Source organism: Anomaloglossus baeobatrachus, chromosome 2, assembly GCF_048569485.1.
Source record: "Anomaloglossus baeobatrachus isolate aAnoBae1 chromosome 2, aAnoBae1.hap1, whole genome shotgun sequence".
Taxonomy (NCBI): domain Eukaryota; kingdom Metazoa; phylum Chordata; class Amphibia; order Anura; family Aromobatidae; genus Anomaloglossus; species Anomaloglossus baeobatrachus.
In genome coordinates this window covers 121,630,546-121,650,971 of record NC_134354.1, presented here as the reverse complement: position 1 = coordinate 121,650,971, position 20,426 = coordinate 121,630,546, and the positions used below count along the sequence as shown (strand labels likewise).

General features: G+C 41.8%; 1 protein-coding gene across 3 annotated transcripts in view; it reads left to right on the top strand.

The window, feature by feature from the left end:
* SGSM2 (small G protein signaling modulator 2) overlaps positions 1–20,426 on the top strand; it is a 511,886-nt gene that overhangs the window by 311,895 nt on the left and 179,565 nt on the right. For all 3 annotated transcript variants that reach the window (XM_075335301.1, XM_075335300.1, XM_075335299.1), the window contains exon 3: positions 8,755–8,917. In XM_075335301.1, the coding sequence (XP_075191416.1) occupies positions 8,755–8,917 (163 nt within the window). The remainder of the gene's footprint in view (positions 1–8,754; positions 8,918–20,426) is intronic.

The following is a 20,426-nucleotide window of genomic DNA, read 5'->3' as shown; positions in this document are numbered from 1 at the left end:
AGGTTCCATCATGCTTTGGGGCTGTGTGGCCAATGCCGGCATCGGGAATCTTGTTAAAGTTGAGGGTCGCATGGATTCAACTCAGTATCAGCAGATTCTTGACCATAATGTGCAAGAATCAGTGACGAAGTTGAAGTTACGCAGGGGATGGATATTTCAGCAAGACAATGATCCAAAACACCACTCCAAATCTACTCAGGCATTCATGCAGAGGAACAATGGCAATGTTCTGGAATGGCCATCCCAGTCCCCAGACCTGAATATCATTGAACATCTGTGGGATGATTTGAAGCATGCTGTCCATGCTCGGCAACCATCAAACTTAACTGAACTGGAATTGTTTTGTAAACAGGATTGGTCAAATATACCTTCATCCAGGATCCAGGAACTCATTAAAAGCTACAGAAAGTGACTAGAGGCTGTTATTTTTGCAAAAGGAGGATCTATAAAATATTAATGTCCCTTTTATGTTGAGGTGCCCATACTTATGCACCTGTAAAATTTAGTTTAAATGCAGATTGCACATTTTCTGTTAGTACAATAAACCTCATTTCAATTCAGAAATATTACTGAGTCCATCAGTTATTAGATATATGAAACTGAAATAGCTGTTGCAAAAACCCAAATTGTTATAAAGAAAAAAGGTTAACATTAATAGGGGTGCCCAAACTTTTTCATATGACTGTATATATTGGGAAATCCCTAAAAGTGATATCCTTTTAAAGATAACACCCCTTAAAGTATTTAAAACTGCTGTCAGGAAGTTTGTTAACCTGTCAGGTGCTCCAAATAAATTAATGCAAAGTGGAATGAATAGAATAAAAATTAAAGGGAACCTGTCATCAGAAATTGAGCTTTAAATCTAAAAGATTACCCCTCTGCAGCTCCTGGGCTGCATTCTAGCAAGCTTCCTGTACTTTTTGTGCCCCCTTTTAAACCAAATAAAACACTTTATAAAGTTGTACCTTTTTGCCTGCAATTCTTGTAAATTTTCCATGTGGGCGGGCCGTGTGGTGTCAGTTACTGTCCCTCCTTCTGGTTTACGCCGTCCCCCATTGCTTCATTTCATAGATCAGGATGCCGCCCACAGCGCCCGAGGTCCCGTGCACGCGAGGACTGCTGGTGACGTGGTCACAGGCACGATATTATGGGCGGCGCTGTGATTGCATTGCAAGTGCCCGCCCATAATACCGTGGCCGCGCTCTCCCCTTTGCCTCATGCGTTCTGCGCAAGCGCTGGCCAAATGATCCGACGTCACCTTTCCCATCTTGCCCTGCAGCAGGAAATAGATGGGAGGAGCGGATCAGGCCACCACAGGTTACGAGGAGACGCTTGCGCAGAATGCAGGAGGCAAAGGGGAAAGTGCGGTCACGAGGTTATGGGCGGCACTTGCTGATGACACTCACAGCGCCGCCCATAACCTTGTGCCCGCGCAAAGAGTCACCAGCGGTCACACGTGCACACAGTGCTCGGCACCGCTACAGTCGCACAGCGCATGCGCGGGACCACGGGCGCCCAGGGGCGGCATCCTGTGGTTTGAAATTCAGCGTTCGGGGGCGGCGTAAATCTGCTGGAGGAACAGCAACGGATCCCCATGGACGATTTACAAAATTTGCATACGAAAAGGTACAAGTTTATAAAGTATTTATTTTGGTATAAAAGGGGCCACAAAAACTATAGGAAGCTTGCTAGAATGCAGCCCAGGAGCTGCAGAGGGGGAAACTTTTAGGTTTACAGGTAAATTTCTGATGACAGGTTCCCTTTAAATTTTCTCTACTCACTGTTGTTGACACCCTAACGGAACACCATAGCTGGTAGACTCTGCGGTAATTGCTTTGCCTCAAGTTGCTGTTTCGATGTGTCTGTAGGAAAGTGAGGGACAGGCGCTCCTATGCTGTTCATTAAAGTAAGGGTCCCTAGGCTATGCCTAACCTCAGGGTTACCCCTAATGGTGGAGATACCTGCCTAAGCTCCTGACCAGAACTGATCTTATTCCCTCCTCCCTGGTGGAAGGAAGGGGCAGGAGAGATGGAAACACTGATTAAAGACAGTCAGGGAAAACCAAAACCCTGACACACTGCATACACACAGGAACCAACAATGAGAGACTCCGAAGAAAAGCAAGAGCAGGAAGGTAGCCTGAAAAAAACAACTGCACACAACAACAAGTACTACAACCACCAGTTAGTCTAGATCACCACACCTCACCAGACCAGCTAAGATAAACTATAGCTGGCACTAATAGAAGTGTCCAGCCAGCATTTATAGGAGGGGAACATATGTAATTGGTTCCACCACAAAATATGATCAAAGATGACTCACAAGCAGACCAGAAGAGATTAAGGGGTACTTTGCACGCTGCGACATCGCAGGCCGATGCTGCGATGCCGAGTGTGATAGTACCCGCCCCCGTCGCAGCAGCGATTTCCTTGTGATAGCTGCCGTAGCGAACATTATCGCTACGGCAGCTTCACATGGACTCACCTGTCCTCCGACCGTCGCTCTGGCCGGCGACCCGCCTCCTTGTTAAGGGGGCGGGTCGTGCGGCGTCATAGCGACGTCACACGCCAGGCGGCCAATCGGAGCGGAGGGGCGGAGATGAGTGGGATGTAAACATCCCGCCCATCTCCTTCCTTCCGCATATCCTACGGAAGCCGCAGTGACGCCGGTAGGAAATGTTCCTCGCTCCTGCGGCTTCACACACAGCGATGTGTGCTGCCGCAGGAGTGAGGAACAACATCGGACTGTCGCGTCAGCGTAATTATGGATTACGCCGACGCTGCACCGATGATACGATTACGACGCTTTTGCGCTCGTTAATCGTATCATCGAGCCTTTACACACTACGATGTCGCATGCGATGCCGGAAGTGCGTCATTTTCAATTTGACCCCACCGACATCGCACCTGCGATGTCGTAGTGTGCAAAGCCCGCCTAACTCTTGCTAGCCTGCCTCTGAACTACCAATTTGTTGGTCGACGTCCAAGTAAGCCTGCTCTGATTACCTCAGAGAAGTTATTAGGTGGACTGTCACAATCTGGAGTCTTAACAGATCCCGCTGCTGTCAAGACAGTCGTCAAAGTTAGTAAAAGTTTCTGTGTGACAGCTGCCATGGCAGCTATGATCACAGGGTGACCGAGGGGTTAAAGTGGGAGCCCACTCTCTCTGTTAACCATTTAGATGTTGCTGTCACTATTGACATTAGCATCTGGAGGGTTCAGCTCCAACAATTGGTGCTAAAACTGCTTATTGCCAGTGCAAGAGGATGTTAGCTATAGTATACAAATGACAGCTGCTGCTTTTTCATCCATTAGAGGCGCTATTCTTTAATAGCTTATGTCACTGAAAAGGTATTTTTAGTTGCTTATTTGCAGCAATAACAAATGGTCTCATCTATAGGTATACTCTGGATGGTTACAATATACAATGTGTATCCTGGAAGACGGAAAACAATGCAATACATTATTCTTGGCTTTGTTTACATCGTGATGTTGTGCTTTGTATTTACATGTTGTTTTCTAGCCCAAATCATGATTGGACCCATTTGTATTCCTCTTTATTTAAAAAGTAAAATATTGAAAATTAAATAATATTGTAAGTAGATTTTGGAGATTCATTTGTAGATGTTTTACTGGAGCTCTTATGCTTGACTTTTGTTTTGGTTTGTTTTTTTCTTACTTTTTGTGTTTTGTAGTTAGACCCAAAGATAAAAGCAATCCCTCAAATGACCACAAACAAGATGATGAGGGTTGCATTAACTCCTGCACAGTTAGATGAGAAAGCATTTGGCATTAGCAGAGATGTAATGTAGTTTATGTCCAGTGTTGAAATATTAATGCAATCACGATCCTGTTCAGTATTAAATCACAACCACAGCAAGCTACAATCAATACAGATAAATAAATACAATTTGTGTACCAGAAAGTAAAATATGCCATCTGTATATCTTAAACTTGCTGAGTAAAAAGGCAGCCAAGCAATGGCTTATTGAAATTAATTTGTCATCAGTTTGCTTGCAAAATAAATTCTTCCTTGTTTGGAAATGAAAAACAACATGTTTTATTTATTTTTTTAACTTTTAAAGGGTTATTCTCATTTTCGCCAGTCATGGTTGAGATGACGAGGGGCAAGCACCCGAAACACCGTGTCTGCAAATTGGGATTCTGGTCTGGCATAAAATCCTAAATTATATGCAAAGGATTGTTAACAATCCACTTCTGACTTTTAGGATCGCTACTTCCAATAGGTGGCGCTGCGCTAGAGTTTGTTTCCTTTCCTGGAGAGACAATTTCAATGGTTGAGATGGTAATGCTACCATTTGACCAGTGTAAGTAGATCTACAGAAATAGCCGAGATTGACTAAACTACAGTGTATCATCTGCTATAGAATTGATTGGGAGTTACAGAAACAGTGTGGTATACCCACTCTCAGCTGGTTCTCTTACCTTAACCCCACTGGTCAAAGTCTGGACAGAGTTATTCCCATTGCAGGCTTGATAGGGTTTTGGAGCTTTCAGCTTTACCTTGGCTGGTTATCGAAAATAGGGTGGAGCCCACACCATTTTTTTAATTATTTATTGAAATAATATAAAACAATGTTGCAGGATCCCCTCTATTTTTTATAACCAGCCAAGGTAAAGCTGATAGCTGAGGGTTGCAGCCAGCAGTTGTCTGCTTTACTTGTACTAGTTATCAAAAATAGGTTGGAGCCCATGTAATTTTTTACATTTTTTATTCCCTATGCACATTGGTTTGCAGGGCCCTAGATCCTTTCAGCACATAATTATGGGTCTCCAATGACTTATATAGGGTTCAGGTTCTAGAGTCAAGTTTGGGTCAAGTCACAGTCCCGAACCAAACTTTTAGCTAAAGTACAGCTGAAACCTAACTTCCACGCATCCGCTCATCTCTACCTCCTAACTATGAGATCAATGCAGCACATGGTGCTGTTTTTCACTAGCCTCATTAGTAAGGTTTTTACAAGACAACATGATCGTAAGCTACATTTTATATTTCAAACATGTACCGTATATAGCAGACAACCTTGTGTCATTCAATATAATAAGGTTCAGCTCACCGTATATGGTGCTCAGGAGAAAAAAAAAGTTCATATAGACTCTGGCACTCGAAATTGTATTGAAACTCTAGTAACTTTTATTTTTTCTTTTTATTCAATATAAAGCAGTCAAAAAATGACGTTTCGGCATAGGCCTTCTTCAATGACTGAGACTAAGGAATGTAACAAAAGATTTTTTTCTTTATAAATACACCACATAAGGACTTCTATGTCATGACTGGAGGTATCCTCCAAAGGATATAATACATCTTATACTACATATATGGTAGATATCTGTTTTGTCTAATGACATGGACGCCTCAAGCTGAAAACTATTGAAATACAGTGAAAGGAGAATCAATTACAAGCTTGAAGAGCCAACCTCAAAATTTAGGATCTTAGTTATATGGGAAAATAATTCTATTTTGGACTGTGATAATAGGTAATAATTAGGGATGATCGAATATCACAAATATTCGGCAATATTCAGCTTCGCGAATATCCGACAAATAGGTTGCCGCTATGCGAATGTTCGATGCGCAATGTAAGTCTATGATAAACCCGAATAGTTGCTATTTGGCAACTATTCGGGTTTCCCATAGACTTACATTGCGCATCGAATATTCGCAAATAGTCAAATAGTGGCGACCTATTCGGCGAATATGGTCGTTACCGAATATTTGAGGTATTTGATCATCCCTAGTAATAATGTGAAGTGCCTTCACCTCTGACCACCGGTCTGACAGTTTGCCGCACACACTTATCACCAAGGAACCTGCCTCTAATCTGCAGTCTATCCATTGGATCTCTCCAAGTATATTCCTGGATTATAATTGAAGCCTCCTATTATCACAGTCCAAAATAGGATTATTTTCCCATATAACTAAGATCCTCAATTTTGAAGTCGGCTCTTCAAGCTTGTACTTGATTCTTCTTTCACTGTACTTCAATACTTTTCAGTTTGAGGTGTCCATGTCATTAGACAAAACAAATATCTAGCATATATGTAGAATAAGATGTATTGTATCCTTTGGAGGATACCTCCAGTCATGACATAGAAGTCTTTATGTGGTGTAGTTATAAAGAAAAAAATCTTTTGTTACATTCCTTAGCCTCAGTCATTCAAGAAGGCCTATGCCGAAATATCAATTTTTGACTGCTTTATATTGAATTTATTATTTAATCGTATGAACGTATATCTTACCTTCATATAAAAATAAACACCAGACAATAGACAGTGATTTAAAAATATCAAAAGGATAAAAATCAAATTTGAATATCAAGATTTTCTATATATGCAATAGCGTTATCATTTACAATATAGAAATCCTTCTTGTCACCATGGTAGGATCTCAGGGGGAGCTCCTCAACAATGTGCTGGATAGTTTGACGATCTGCTCCACAGTCACAGGTCGGAGAGTCATATTTTCCCCACTTATACATAAAATCTGCACAGACGCCAAAGTTTGTTCTGATACGATTTAGAGTAGCCCATGTTTTCCTTGGTAGATTGAAGCCTGGTGGAGGGTTTTGTAAATTAGGGGACATTTGGGGATCACTGTCTACTACATTGACCCAAAGTTCTCGCCATTTCTCCTCTAAATTGAAGTCTTGTTCATGCAAGGTGATTGCAGTTCGGATGGGTGGATGTCTTGATTTCAATCGTTGTATTGTAACATCTCTGATATTTTGGTGTATTGGAAGTTTTTCATTATTCACTACTTTAGTGTCTTCTTTTAGTAGGAGCTTTTGTCTTCTTAGATTTGTGGGCGCGATATGACTCAGCACAGGTAACCAGTGAACAGGTGTAGGTCTAATAGCACCAGATATTATTCGCAAAGAGTTGTTCAGCTGAGTGTCAATTAAGTTTACATGACAGCTATTTAATGCTGGAGCACAGTATTCTGCAGCAGAGTACACCAGGGCAAGAGTAGATGTTCTCAAAACAGATGTTGCCGAGCCCCAGGAGGATCCACAAAGTTTCTGAATAATATTATTACGTGCTTTCAGTTTCTGTGCCAATTTGTCCAGATGGGATTTAAAAGTCAGACTTCTATCAAGGGTTACACCTAAGTACTTAAGCTGGTGTCACACATAGCAACAGCGACAACGACATCGCTGTTACGTCACCATTTTCTGTGACGTAACAGCGACCTTGTAAGTCGCTGTTATGATCGCTGCTTAGCTGTCAAACACAGCGACGCAGTAGCGATCATAACGTCGCTACATGTGCAGAGAGCAGGGAGCCGCGCACACTGCTTAGCGCTGGCTCCTTGCTCTCCTAGCTACATTACACATCGGGTTAATTAACCCGATGTGTACTGCAGCTACATGTCACAGTGCAGAGAGCAGGGAGCCGCGCACACTGCTTAGCGCTGGCTCCTTGCTCTCCTAGCTACAGTACACATCGGGTTAATTAACCCGATGTGTACTGCAGCTACATGTGCACAGAGCAGGAGCCGGCACTAGCAGCAAGAGCGGCGGAGGCTGGTAACGAAGGTAAATATCGGGTAACCAGGGAAAGGTCTTCCCTTGGTTACCCGATGTTTACAGTGGTTACAGCTTTCCGCAGCTGCCAGACGCCGGCTCCTGCTCCCTGCTCGCTTCATTTCGTCGCTCTCTCGCTGTCACACACAGCGATGTGTGCTTCACAGCGGGAGAGCGACGACGAAAAAATGAAGCAGGACATTCAGCAACGAGCAACGACCTCACAGCAGGGGCCAGCTCGTTGCTGGATGTCACACACAGCGACAGCGACGGGACGTTGCTGCAACGTCACAGAAAATGGTGACGTAGCAGCGACGTCGTTGTCGTCGTCGCTGTGTGTGACACCACCTTTAGGATTGAAATTGTGTTTAACAGATTCAAATTGTACTTTAAGTTCAGTCTTAGCACTTGCATTGTGTAAATGAAAGCAACAAACCTCCGTTTTTGATGGGTTAGGTTTTAATCTCCATTGTCGGAAGTACTTTCCCATTACACATTACACATTTATATTGAATAAAAAGAACAAATAAAAGTTACTAGAGTTTCAACACAACCTTATGTCACTGTCTGGGAGAATATATTTAGATTTGGGTTGATTGATAAGTTAACTGCTAACAGGTAAAGAACTTTGAAGATGATTCCTTGACCCAGATTGGTAGTAAATAATCACTGGATCTCTTCCAATTGTATAAAATGCTTTTTGAAAATTAAAATGTTGATTAATTGAGTAATTTTAAAGTGTCCACATTTAAAACAGTGTCTATAAATGATTTAATGCACCTAAAGAGATGGTCCAGTGAAAACAAGTTATCTCCTCAGCACAGGACCGGCAAAATGGAGATTTTTTTTATCCTCAATAGGTAACTTTTATCACCATTACAAAATGGAATAATTGTTCGGAAGCCCGACTGTTTCTGCATTCATTCTCTATGGTGAAAAAAATCGAGTGCAGCCCTTAGAAGCCCCATAGGAAATTAATGGAGTGGCGGTTGAGCATGCGCGCACTGTGCACTAGTGCTACGTTCTAACAGAGATAACAGGTCCCCAGTCTGCTGATCAATGTGGGTTCCAGACATCAGACACCCACATATCAACAAATGTTTAACTATCTTGTGAATAGGTCATAACTTGTTTTCACCGGACTATCCCTTTAGTTTAATATCACTGATGAAGGAAATTATGTGACCAATCCAGATTTGCTTTCTTATCAGGTGTGGTAGAAGCATGTCTCCTGCATCTCCTGAAGAGAAGAGCCGCTGGATTCTTGAGGAGTGATAAAGTTGCAGCTTTATTTATGAAGGTTGCCAAGACATGTACCACGGCTGCAGATATATGCAAGAAAGTGCAAGACCTACAGCAGCAGGTGGAAGGAAGGTAAGCAAAATTTGCATTATAAAAGTACAGCTATATTACAATGAGAAGCGGACTACTCTTCTTTACTAAGTACATTAAACTGTTCATGTTTTTGTATGTAGCCTTCGAATATTGGATTAGCACTCACTGAGGTCTCATTTTATGTAACCCTCCCCCCAACAACATCACTGTACTGGCAGAGAATTCAACTGAAAATATAGCATTCAGGATGTTTAAATAGGCAAAAAAATCCTTAGCTAGTAGATTATACAGCCATCAGAAAGTTGAGATGTTTGACCGAGTAGTTTGATGGCCATGAGCACAAAGTTTAATTTGAGGCAAAATGTTTGACAAGTTCAAGTTTTAAATAACAGAAGTAGAGAACTCTCAGAGGATACATTGTACCATATCTGTACAACATATCATCTGGTCCTGGGATAGTTGAAGCACGAGGAGTTGGGTTATGCAGTAGTCTCCATTATTTATTTCTATTGCACAAACATGTGTCACCAGTCAGCGCTTACGAGACGTTGTCATCACTTACTGCTGCAATCATAGTTCCCTATTACTTTGAGAGGAAACCTCCAAAAATACGAGAAAGGCATAAAACCTCCATACAGGTATAGTCTTTGGTTAGCGCTGAAAAGTAAGAGGGATAACCACTGATCCTGCTTCTATTCAATATATGTATAAATGTAGTAGCCATCAACATCATGGCTATTTGTGTAGTGTGGTCGTTTTCATTCACTTGGACTGGTGTAGAATAATTGATAGAATAACACTAAGGCTTAAAGAGGTGGTTTACCCCTTTTCATTACTGGCCACATCGATATTATGTTGAGAAACAAGGCTTCTCTCAAATACCTTATGTTGCCAATTGTGCCTGTGAGCGGTGCTATTGTGGTCCGCTCATCCACATCGCATGACCCCTGGGCTCCGAGACCTTTGATGTCTGGTGATGTCACATCAACTTCCTGTTGACCTGATATCACTATGGCCGGCCCCAGGCTTCCTGAGTCACTGGGCGGCGTTTCACCACTCGTCACAGCCCAGTGCCGCCCCTGCTTGTGCGTTCTGCAGAGAAGGAGGAGGGAGCAGGGAGATTCTGGGTTGTGACGCTGGGTTATGTTGAGCGGTGAAAAGCCACCCACAGCCCAGTCATTCAGGAAGACTGAGGCCCGCCTCAGTTGATGTGACATCCCTGACATCAGAGGTCACGGAACCCAGGGGTCACGTAAAGGGGTTGAGCGGACCACAATGGTGCTGCTCACAGGCATTATTGGCAACACAAGGTATTTGAGAAAAACCTTGTTTCTCAACATAATATTGATGTGGCCAGTAATGGAAAGGGGTGAACCACCCCTTTAATGTAGTAAACACTTGCAATGTAATTATATATGCTCGCATTGCTCTCTAGTACCATTCATGGATGAATATTTTTTAGTGTTCCAAAATCAAATCTGTTCTATAAGCGCAGTGATGTTATTTCCCTGGGTAGTCATAAGTGCTTTGGCAAAACTGACTTTATGGCGCCGATGAGTAAACGACTGTTACACCAACACAGTATACCAGCCAGCTTTAATCAGAGTGACTCTTGAGGTGTGACCGTATGCCATGCTGTCTAGTTTCTTTCCCTCTTGTGCTACAAAAGAAAGTGCTGCTCATTTCAAGTTAGCAGTATGTTAGTTCCGCTAATTAGTCACTGAGATCTCACATAGTCTAGTGTTGTCGAAAATAAAAAGACTGCACAAGACTAACAGTCTAGGTTGTTTGTGCATCTGAAATATGGTATATGTATTGTTAAGTTTACTTTTTATAGATATTTATATTATAAAACTGATTTTATTATATTTTTTTCAACGACTTAACCAAAAAGTGTTTACCATACAAGACTGTAATAGCTAATGGTTGATTACAGTGTTTATAAGAAGTAGGTCTACAGTTATTGTTTTTCCTAGTGGAAACCACCAGATGGCCTAAGAAGACTTGCAAGCCACACAGTTCTCTTTAGGAAAAGGGTATACATGTTACCTCTACTTCCAGAAAAACAAAGCTGACTCTCTAGGGCCAACTTTTATAGGTATATACCCTTTAAGTTAATGTCCCACTTACAAGCCTTGAAGTTTGACTAATGATATTTAGCCAAATTACAGTTCTTTAAAAAAAATACACAAAAGAAACAATACCCAACAGCTGTTTTGTGGTATCTTGCTCTGCACTGATGAGGACCAAAAACTTAGAAACAGCTGGTTTTGGATGGGATGTACTTTCCTTCTTGAGGAGATGCAGATTTAGCTAAATATCCTTAGTCAAGAATCTTTAAAGGGACAGACATTGACTTATATGGTGATTACTCCCATAGGTGGCACTAGACAACCAGCTTTGTTCCTCCTGGAGGAGAGCTAATTTGGATTACAAAACATTTTCACCCAATGGAGTATTTAATGGATTGCTTTATTACTAGTGATGAGCGGACTTGCAGATACCCAGGATCGGCAGGTCTAAAATAAAAAAACCCTGGTTCTGAGTTCTGACCCAGAAAAGATCCTGGCTATGTTGCCGGATGCCGATCTCCATGTAAGTCTATGGGGACCAGAATCCGAAGCTTAAAAATGGTGGTAGAAGGGATAAGGAAATTAAGAGCAAGTGCGTTATACTTACCAATTCTCTTGTGCGCCTGTAACTGCTTCCAGGTCGTTCATAGTACTTCCTGGGCCGCTTATTAGTCTTCATACATATGCACTGCTTTCCCTGCCCACTGGCAGTCCTGGCATCTGTGATTTGTTGCATTCAGATGTGCTCCCAGCCTGTGTGACAGTGTGTCTGCTTGCAATCAGAGGTGCTGTGTGTATCCCTATCATGGTGTAAAAATAAATAAATAAATAAATAAATGGCATAGGGTCCCCCCATATTATAAGAACCAGTGCAGAAAAAGCATACGGCTTGCGCTTATCTTGGCTGTATATCAAAATAAGAGGTACCGCATGCAGATATTTTTATTTTAATTATTTAAATAAATAATTGAAAAAAGGTGTGCAGTCTCCTCCCAATTTTCAAATCCAGCCATGATAAAACCCATGCGTGTTGGGCTCACCAGACTAAAAATAGCAGCCTGCAGCCACCCGGAATTGTTGTATCCATTAGATGCAACAATCCTGGAACTTTACCCAGCTCTTCCTGATTGCCCTGGTGCGGTGGCAATTGGGGTAATAAGGGGTTAATGGCAACCCACATCTGCCATTAAGTCCTAAAAACCACCCTCTTTCAACACTTTATTAACCGACAAAACAACCAGGTCTGACGTAATCCACACGAGGTCCCACGACAATTTCAGCTCTGCTACATCTGAAGTGACAGCAAACAGGCATAGAACATGACTGCCCGCTGTGAGCTTTCAGGCAGAGACTGTGCCTCTGCGATGAGCGGTGAAGTCACTCAGGTTATTTGCGGTGATAGCTGGAGGTTCCCATGGCCCTCCACCTGTGATCGCAGGTAACCTGACCTCATTAAATTTAGTGACCTCACCTGATGTCAGGTTAGCTGTGATCATAGGTGAACAGAGACCCAAGCCACAATTCAAATCCAAGAGGGGTATTGGTATCCCAACAGGCTGTGATGAGGCTGGAAGGGAAAAATAAATCACACAACACCAAAAAATTAACTACTGTGATACTCCATTGGCAAGGATTAGAAGGTTATCTACCCAAGGAACCCAGAACCTCTGAAATTTAGGGCATTCTCTATTGTGAAATTTGACCTTTTCTTATGAACTCATAATATTAACAAGACTTTTCCATCTGCTAACTGTGGAAGGTTTGTCAGAGCAGTTGTTTTCTTTGCGTATGATGTCTGAGTAACAGTGCCAGCTTGGGTTCACATAATATAGTAGTCGACAATAGGGAGAACAGTAACCCAAAGACATTAGTCCAAAATGAGATTACCGGAAAATAAGTCCATATCAAATGCAAAAAGTCAGGATTTGGAGAATGGACATGATGGCACCCTGCAGAGGGGGTCCTGCATGTCTTGTGAAGACGAACCAACGTTAATAATAGCTGGGGTGGTGACAAGATCCAACAGATCACATCCCGACAGTTCTCTGCCAACAGGGAAGGAATTGGACATTTTCACATTGCTTCCACTGGCATAGGGAATAATCAAACTTTTCTTTGAGAAGTTGTATATAAAGAGTATTAATCAGCCCTCTAAAGCCCTGGGATCTAAGAATACCAATAAGGTATTGAGGCGATAGAGGTAGCAGATGTACTTAACTGCGCATTCATGCGTATCTTAGGTGAAAGGACCTGAAATGCCAAAGGTCTCCCGCAGTTGTGCATGCAACATTATTATCATACATATCACCTAAATACTAAACCCCCTGTCCGGCCCACAAGTGACGATCTGGAGCTGTTAATAGAGCAGGAAGGGTTGGATTGTGCCAATACATTTTTCTCTCGCTGGAGTATCCCTTTAACAGCATGCATGGTGCTGTGTAAACCCGCTATTATAGTCTTTTATAAACTCCGGTCAAGGTAAAACATTCAGACTACAGTTGCATGGACATTTTTTTCCATCTTGCCATATATTCATGCAGTTTATTCGGAGTTTTTATAGGTCCCTTGTGTCACAGCTGTTGTTCAGTGATTTTCACAAATCTTTCATCCATTCCTTGACTTTTTCAATTATCTTTTATGCAGTTCTGTGGAGTATTTTTTTGTGCTTTTATGTTTTTGTTTTCATGGAAACTGCTTTTAAGTTCTTGGGACTTTTAATATAGATGTATTTCTAATGTTTTTATACAATAATACGCTGATATTATATTCTGCCTTTAAATGTCTGAAGATTACAAATGCTATGTGTTGTATTCTCGGACTATAAATTTAAGAGGTTCTGTGCTGAAAAGAATTTCAACATTCCCGCTGGCCTCCATTAACCTTATTCTTTTGAGATCAACTGAAGGACAACCCAGCATCTGCTCTCTGCACTGATAATTGCACTAGTAAAGGAAAGTAGATTTAGCAATAGACATAAATATTAGAATTGCTCATATTACAGATTTTTTGCCAAGCTTCTGTCAGATGGTCCTCTGTCCAACATCTTCTGTTATATCTTCCGTTATTAACGTCTGTTATTTTTCCCCATCCTAGTCAATTAACCATATGAGACAGGCCATACAAGTGCCATGCTGTATGGTGCCCAAATAATAGTGCCAAATGTAATATTTTTTTCCAAATAAAAAATGTTTTACAATGCCGCCATCAATACCATACCCTGAGATTATAATATACTGTACAGTGCCAAAGTAATTGTGTAGCACAAAGCCAAATACTACCATATGGTGTTGAAATAATACTGAGTGACCAAGTAATATATTTAAAATAATCCAGTTGTGTCTAAATAGCACTACTGTACAAATAAAATGATGATTTGTTTTGATTGATTGATTTGTATTTACAGGGCTCAAGATCCAAAGCAATTCAGGGCATCTCTTCAGTAGGGATTGTTGATGTGTCACTTAAAGTGAATCTGTTAGCTGATTTTGTAGTACAATACTAATATTATCCTTAAATAGGGATTAAGGAGACCTTTAGAATCTGTAACTTTTATAGCTCTCTCTTTTCCTGTTATCTTGTTGTAAGCTCAGTGTGACATAGTAAATAGTCACAGACTTCTATAGGAAATCGGGAATCATCGCCGCGCTAGTCGCCATTCAATCCAATTAATTATTATTCCAAGTCATTTATTTGGGAACATTAACAAAGTCTACGCGTTTCAGGGGTCTCTGCCCCCTTCCTCAGGACAATGTAAAAATAATATGAAGAATATCTCCTGTGTCATTATTTTTACATTGTCCTGAGGAAGGGGGCAGAGACCCCTGAAATGTGTAGACTTTGTTAATGTTCCCAAATAAATTACTTGGAATAATAATTCTTTGGATTGAATGGTGACTAGCGCGGCGATGATCCCCGATTTCCTATAGAAGTCTCTGCATCCATTTTACGGGTCCGCAGCTGTCTCCTCTAGCGTTATGCTTCAATAGGTGTTGTGACTTCTCACAACATCTATAGGTGAGTGCACCCTATTAATCCTTTCACTGTTTTCATCAGTTAACACCCTATGCGCCTTTTCTTTCCTCCACAGTCCTTGATTTCCTCCATAGTAAATAGTCAAGCATATGTTAATGCAAACTGCATATTCACTGCTCCCCCCTACCACCTCTCAGTGCTGGCACCAATTAAAGTAAATCTGAACTGAATTTGCACTGCTGCCCCCACCCAACTCCCTCCTACCTCTCAGCAGTGATAGTGAATGCACTAGGTGTGTGGGAGGGAGCCGTGAATATGCAAATTATATTTACATACACTTGACTGCAGGAAACACTGAATTCTATGGCATGTACAGCAAGATAACAGGATAAGGTAGAGCTATAAAACTTACTGATCCTGAAAGGCTTCCTTACGCCCTATTTAAATATAACATTCGTAGTGTACTACACAATCACCTGACAGATTACCTTTAATGTAATTCCCCTTAGAAATGTTGATAAAAAGCATTTAAAATAAATTTGAAAAAAAGTTTTAGTTTTAACTTGATAAAAAAAGTCTTGAGGGTGATATGCTAAAAATAGAAATAAGTGACCCAAATCATAAATACTTCAATGAATCCAGCCACAGAAAGCTGGCTGATCGCTGTGCGTAGTGCGCACTAACATTTAATTAACAAAACTTCAAAGAGCAAACAGTATAAAGATTTCCAAGACTTTGCCGACCAGCGCCGTTCTGTGAAATTAATGAGCTGATACTATCATCACTATGAGCAAATTGACCAAATGTGTAAGAAATTCATTAGCAGAATCTTCTTGACATCCTACCTGCAATTACTGTGTGTCGCAAAGTTATTTCTCAACCACAAACTGTGTTTGTACAAGACACTTAACACTATTACTAATTACAATGTAGGAGACCTGGAATAGCATGTAACTAGTATGCTTAATAGACCTCACCGCGGATTGTGGAAATGTATATGGCTCTGTTCACACTTCAATTGTGAACTATGGGAAGATTTTTTAATTCTGTTTTAAAATTAGACAGTTTAGCATTAGGTACATTTGGTACATTTTAATGAAGATACCTTGTCATTGTATTTTTGCCGCTGTTCTCTTGAATATGAAATTATTTATTTTTTGTACCTGCGCCTCCACTCCTCAGATATGGCCTCTCTTCCCTGAATGTAAATTTAGTTTTCTTAGCGAACTGGCATGGTCCTCAAGACGACTCTCATAGAGAAGAGTTGAGACCTACACTGACTGGCCAAATAGGGAAGATTTACATACAGGGAAGAGGCGGCATGATCTCATGATCGAGGAGGCGCAGGAACAAAAGGAAGACATTACCAATTCATGAGAAGAGCAGCATTCTCACCAGTTAAAAGAAATCACGTATTTACAGTAAGGGATGAGCGATTTTAAGCTACATCTCCTTTTCTGCTAAGCTATTTCGTTTGTCTTATGAGGTGCAAAAAAATGTCTAAAAAATTTCAATCTTTTGGTCTCAATATATGAATTATAATGAGCGACCCTGGAAGGAGCCACGAGGGAGGCTAGGTAAGTATAACGTTCCTGCTCCAATCCCCCTCTCCCTTCTACCATCACTTTAAGGCACCGGATTTTACTCCCCAAAGACTTATATGGGGACCATCATCCAGCCAGATATCCAGGATCAATTCCGGGCCCGAACCGTGGTTTTTTTTTTTATTATTTCAAATCTGTTTTATTATTAAGTTTATAAATCAAGCATACATCTTGAACATTTATAAAGATTATAAAACATAAACAGTGATCTCTCAGTTTCAGAATGACAAAAATAACATCACATTGTAGATTTCATTGGAACTCTATAAGCTATCCTTATGCTAACACTCCATGACAAACCATACACTAGAAATCAGAGTTCCAGCTAAACATGTCTTCCTGATAATTGACAAGACCACTCTCAGCATAAAACAATCCCCTTTTAAGTTATTGAATAAACATTTAAGAAAAAGTAGAAAACTAGAAAAAAAAAGAACAGATATAAGCTTAGAAAAGAAGGAATCAAATAGAGTGAAGAAAGTAGGGTCAAGAGGGGGTGGGGAAAAAAAAGGGGGGGGGAGAGGGAAAGACAAGGTTTGTCACCATTTTTCATCCCAAATAACCTGCCAGACTCACCGTGAACTCAGGAGACTCCATGAACGTAATCCACGGTCCCCACACTGTGATAAATTTTTCCGTGAGCCCATTTAGTTCAGCTGTGAGTTCCTCCATTCTCTGGAGGTTTGCCATCTCCTCTACCCAGTCAGCTAACGTGGGGCATCTAGTCTGTTTCCAGTATCTGGGAATAATTATACGGGCTGCCGCTAAACAAAATCGCAGCAGGTCCCTCTTTTGTGACTTGAATGAACCTGGGAGGATAGAAAGGAGGGCCACCTGGGGAGATCTCTCCACCTCACCTCCACTCATCTTTTTATACAGAGAAAACACTGAGTCCCAGAATGGTTGCAATTAATCACAGCTCCACCATATATGTAACATAGACCCTTTTTCTGTACCACATCACCAGCACATGTTGGACACTGAGGGAAAGATAGCGTGCAATTTGGTCGGGTATTGGTACCACCTTGTGAGAATTTTAGAGTTTTTCTCTTGGGCGGCACAAGCCAGAAAAAGTTTGTGGGTCCACAGAAACGCCCTGCTCCATCTGTCCTCCGAAATGTCCTCTCCCAGTTCCTCTCCCCATCTATAGACAAATTTGGGTTTGTCCGACATGTCCCTCTGGTTTAGCATTTTATAAATAAGAGAGATGACATGCCCGGGTGACGAACCCTGCAAGAACAATTTCTTAAATGGAGTAGGGGGGGTCCTCAACTTCCTCTCCCTGTCCTGGTTGGATAGAAACAATTTCAGCTGCATATATTCTATCCAGGAAGCCTCTCTCCCTGTGGCCTGTAGAGATGCATAAGGGGGCAGGGTGTTTTTTTTTTTTTTTAACCCAGTTGGACCCGCCGATCTTGGGTATCGCCGAGTCCACCCATCACTATTAATAAGGAATCGTGCATTATTCTATAGTATACCTGTAAATGCTCCAGATGTTATTTTTATTTTCTTTTAATTAAGGTGTTTCAATAACTCCTAAAAATGGTCATAGTCTCCCCATTTAGGTCTCCAATGTCAATATTGGTAAACGGTTTTCTTTATGTATGGCTTGTATCATCTATTAGTCTTACCAGTTGTTCTTACTTTCTTCTGAGTATTAAGTTTGTCATGGCTTTAGGAAATTTGGTTTTAAATTTTATTGCAGAGACGCTGATTGAAGCTGTCACGCTGAGATTCATTTGTACAAAAATACATCATTACCGTTTATACCTGGTTATTCATGCTTTAGTGATTCACTGCCCTAGAGATGTAGAACAGATGTACTTTCTTGTGTCGTGTGCTTTACTGAAGCGACTGTCGGGTAAAAAGGAAAGGCAATCATAGATATATTCTAAAGAACAGTGGCTGCTAATATAATGCCAGGATATGTCGGCATCTTAAATGTTGTCACCTGCAGATGTCACAAAGCTGTCTACCTGGCACATCTACAACTCATGATGTGGCATTGTTCTCTACAGATCGTTGTTTTACTTGATTGGTCTCATGTTTTTTTATGACAAGCAAAGTTACATGCAAACTTTTACTGTAAGTCTGATATGATGTATTCTTCTAAATTTGACCTAAGAAAGATGGAAACAGCCACACAGTGTTTGTCAAGATACTCACTGAACATTTCACCCTCAGGTTCTCATTTTCACATATGCAACTGACAAAATTGCTTAACATTCTCATACCAGTAAAGCTGAATCTCTCAAAAAGTTGCATCATTGCACATCAGGGCAGGCACCATATTGAAATCTGGTTTATACATCTGTGACGCTAGTCACTACTCATGAGCTAGCCGTGACGCTGGACAATCAAGAGGTCTGGGGTCAGATACTAGGAGGGTTCGTAACAACCAAAAAGGTGACAAAAGATACCGTATTTTTCGCTTTATAAAACGCACTTTTGTTGTCCCAAATTTTGGGGGAAAGTAGAGCGTGCATCTTATAATCCGAATATACGGATCCAGGGGAGGTGGGGGCGACTCTGGAGCGGTGCTGGGGGCTGGTGGAGGCTGGTAGAGGCTTGTGAAGGCTGCTGGAGGCAGCGGGAGATCTTCTGCTCATATAATATGCACAGCCGCTGTCCATCACCGTGGTGCTGAAACCGCACCGCGGCGATGGGCTGGGGGAGCGGCGCATATTATATCTGCCTGTTCCCCCCCTTTGATCGCACATGCCCCCCCCTTGTTAGATATGGCCCCCATGCTGCTGCCCATCCTAAAATAAAAAAGCTTTACTTACCTCCTCCAGCGTGTCTCCCAGTGTCTCCCCGATCTCACTGCTGCCGCTGTTATCAGGCACGCAGAGATCATGTCACTCTGCTGTGCCGATCACATGACCAGCACTGAGAACCAGGAAGTGCAGGAGCTGAGCAGCACGGAGGGAGACACAAGGGATTACAGCGCTGGAGAAGGTAAAGTAAAGTGTTTATTTTACAATGGGCAGCAGCATGGGGGCCATATCAAACACAGGGGGTGGTGTGCCAGCAATAGGAGACCTGTGCCAGCTGTATTGGATGTGTGCCAGCAATAGGAGACGTGTGCCAGCTATAGGAGACCTGTGCCACCTGTATTGGATGTGTGCCAGCTATAGGAGACTTGTGCCAGCACAGGGGGACATGTGGCATCACAGGGGGACATGTGCCAGCACAAGGGGGCTATATTCAATATAAGGGGGCCATATCCAAATTAAGGGGGCTAATTATAGGATGGAGGAGCTATAAGAGACATATACCGTATATGATTTGTTAGACGGACACTGGCATTATAAGATGGACCCCATTTAACATTAAAAAAACAATTCTCTTTTCCTTCACCAAATTTGGGGGTGCGTCTTATAATCAGGTGCGTCTTATAAAGCGAAAAATACGGTAAGTCAGTTCACAGTCCAAGGTCAAAATTCCAGTAAGGTAGGGGAAGGTAAAGGAGCTAGGCAAGTGGGTAGTCAGAAGCGAGGTCAGAAGTCGAGCAACAACAGATCAGAGACTGAGCACAGTAACAAGGTACACAGACACAACCAAGCTTAAAGCTTCAACTAGCAGTGATCTGACCACTGCCAACCAGCTAAATAGCCAGGTAATCACCCTATAGGACGACACTTGGAAAAAGCCCAACAGTCCCATCCTGTGATGACTGCACAGCAATCAATTTGCATGGGAATAGCTCAGCTCGCTCCAGTCCCAGATTTCAACCAATCAGAGCTTCAGTTAATGACCTGTAGCAAAATAGACTGGTTGCTACAGACCACTTGATAAATATCCAGGGTAAGTATCCAGGGTAACTGTGAAAACAGCTAATATCATCTACCTCGGATATCCAAAAGAGTTTCTGTATGTGTGTCTCTTTCCATGTGTTTG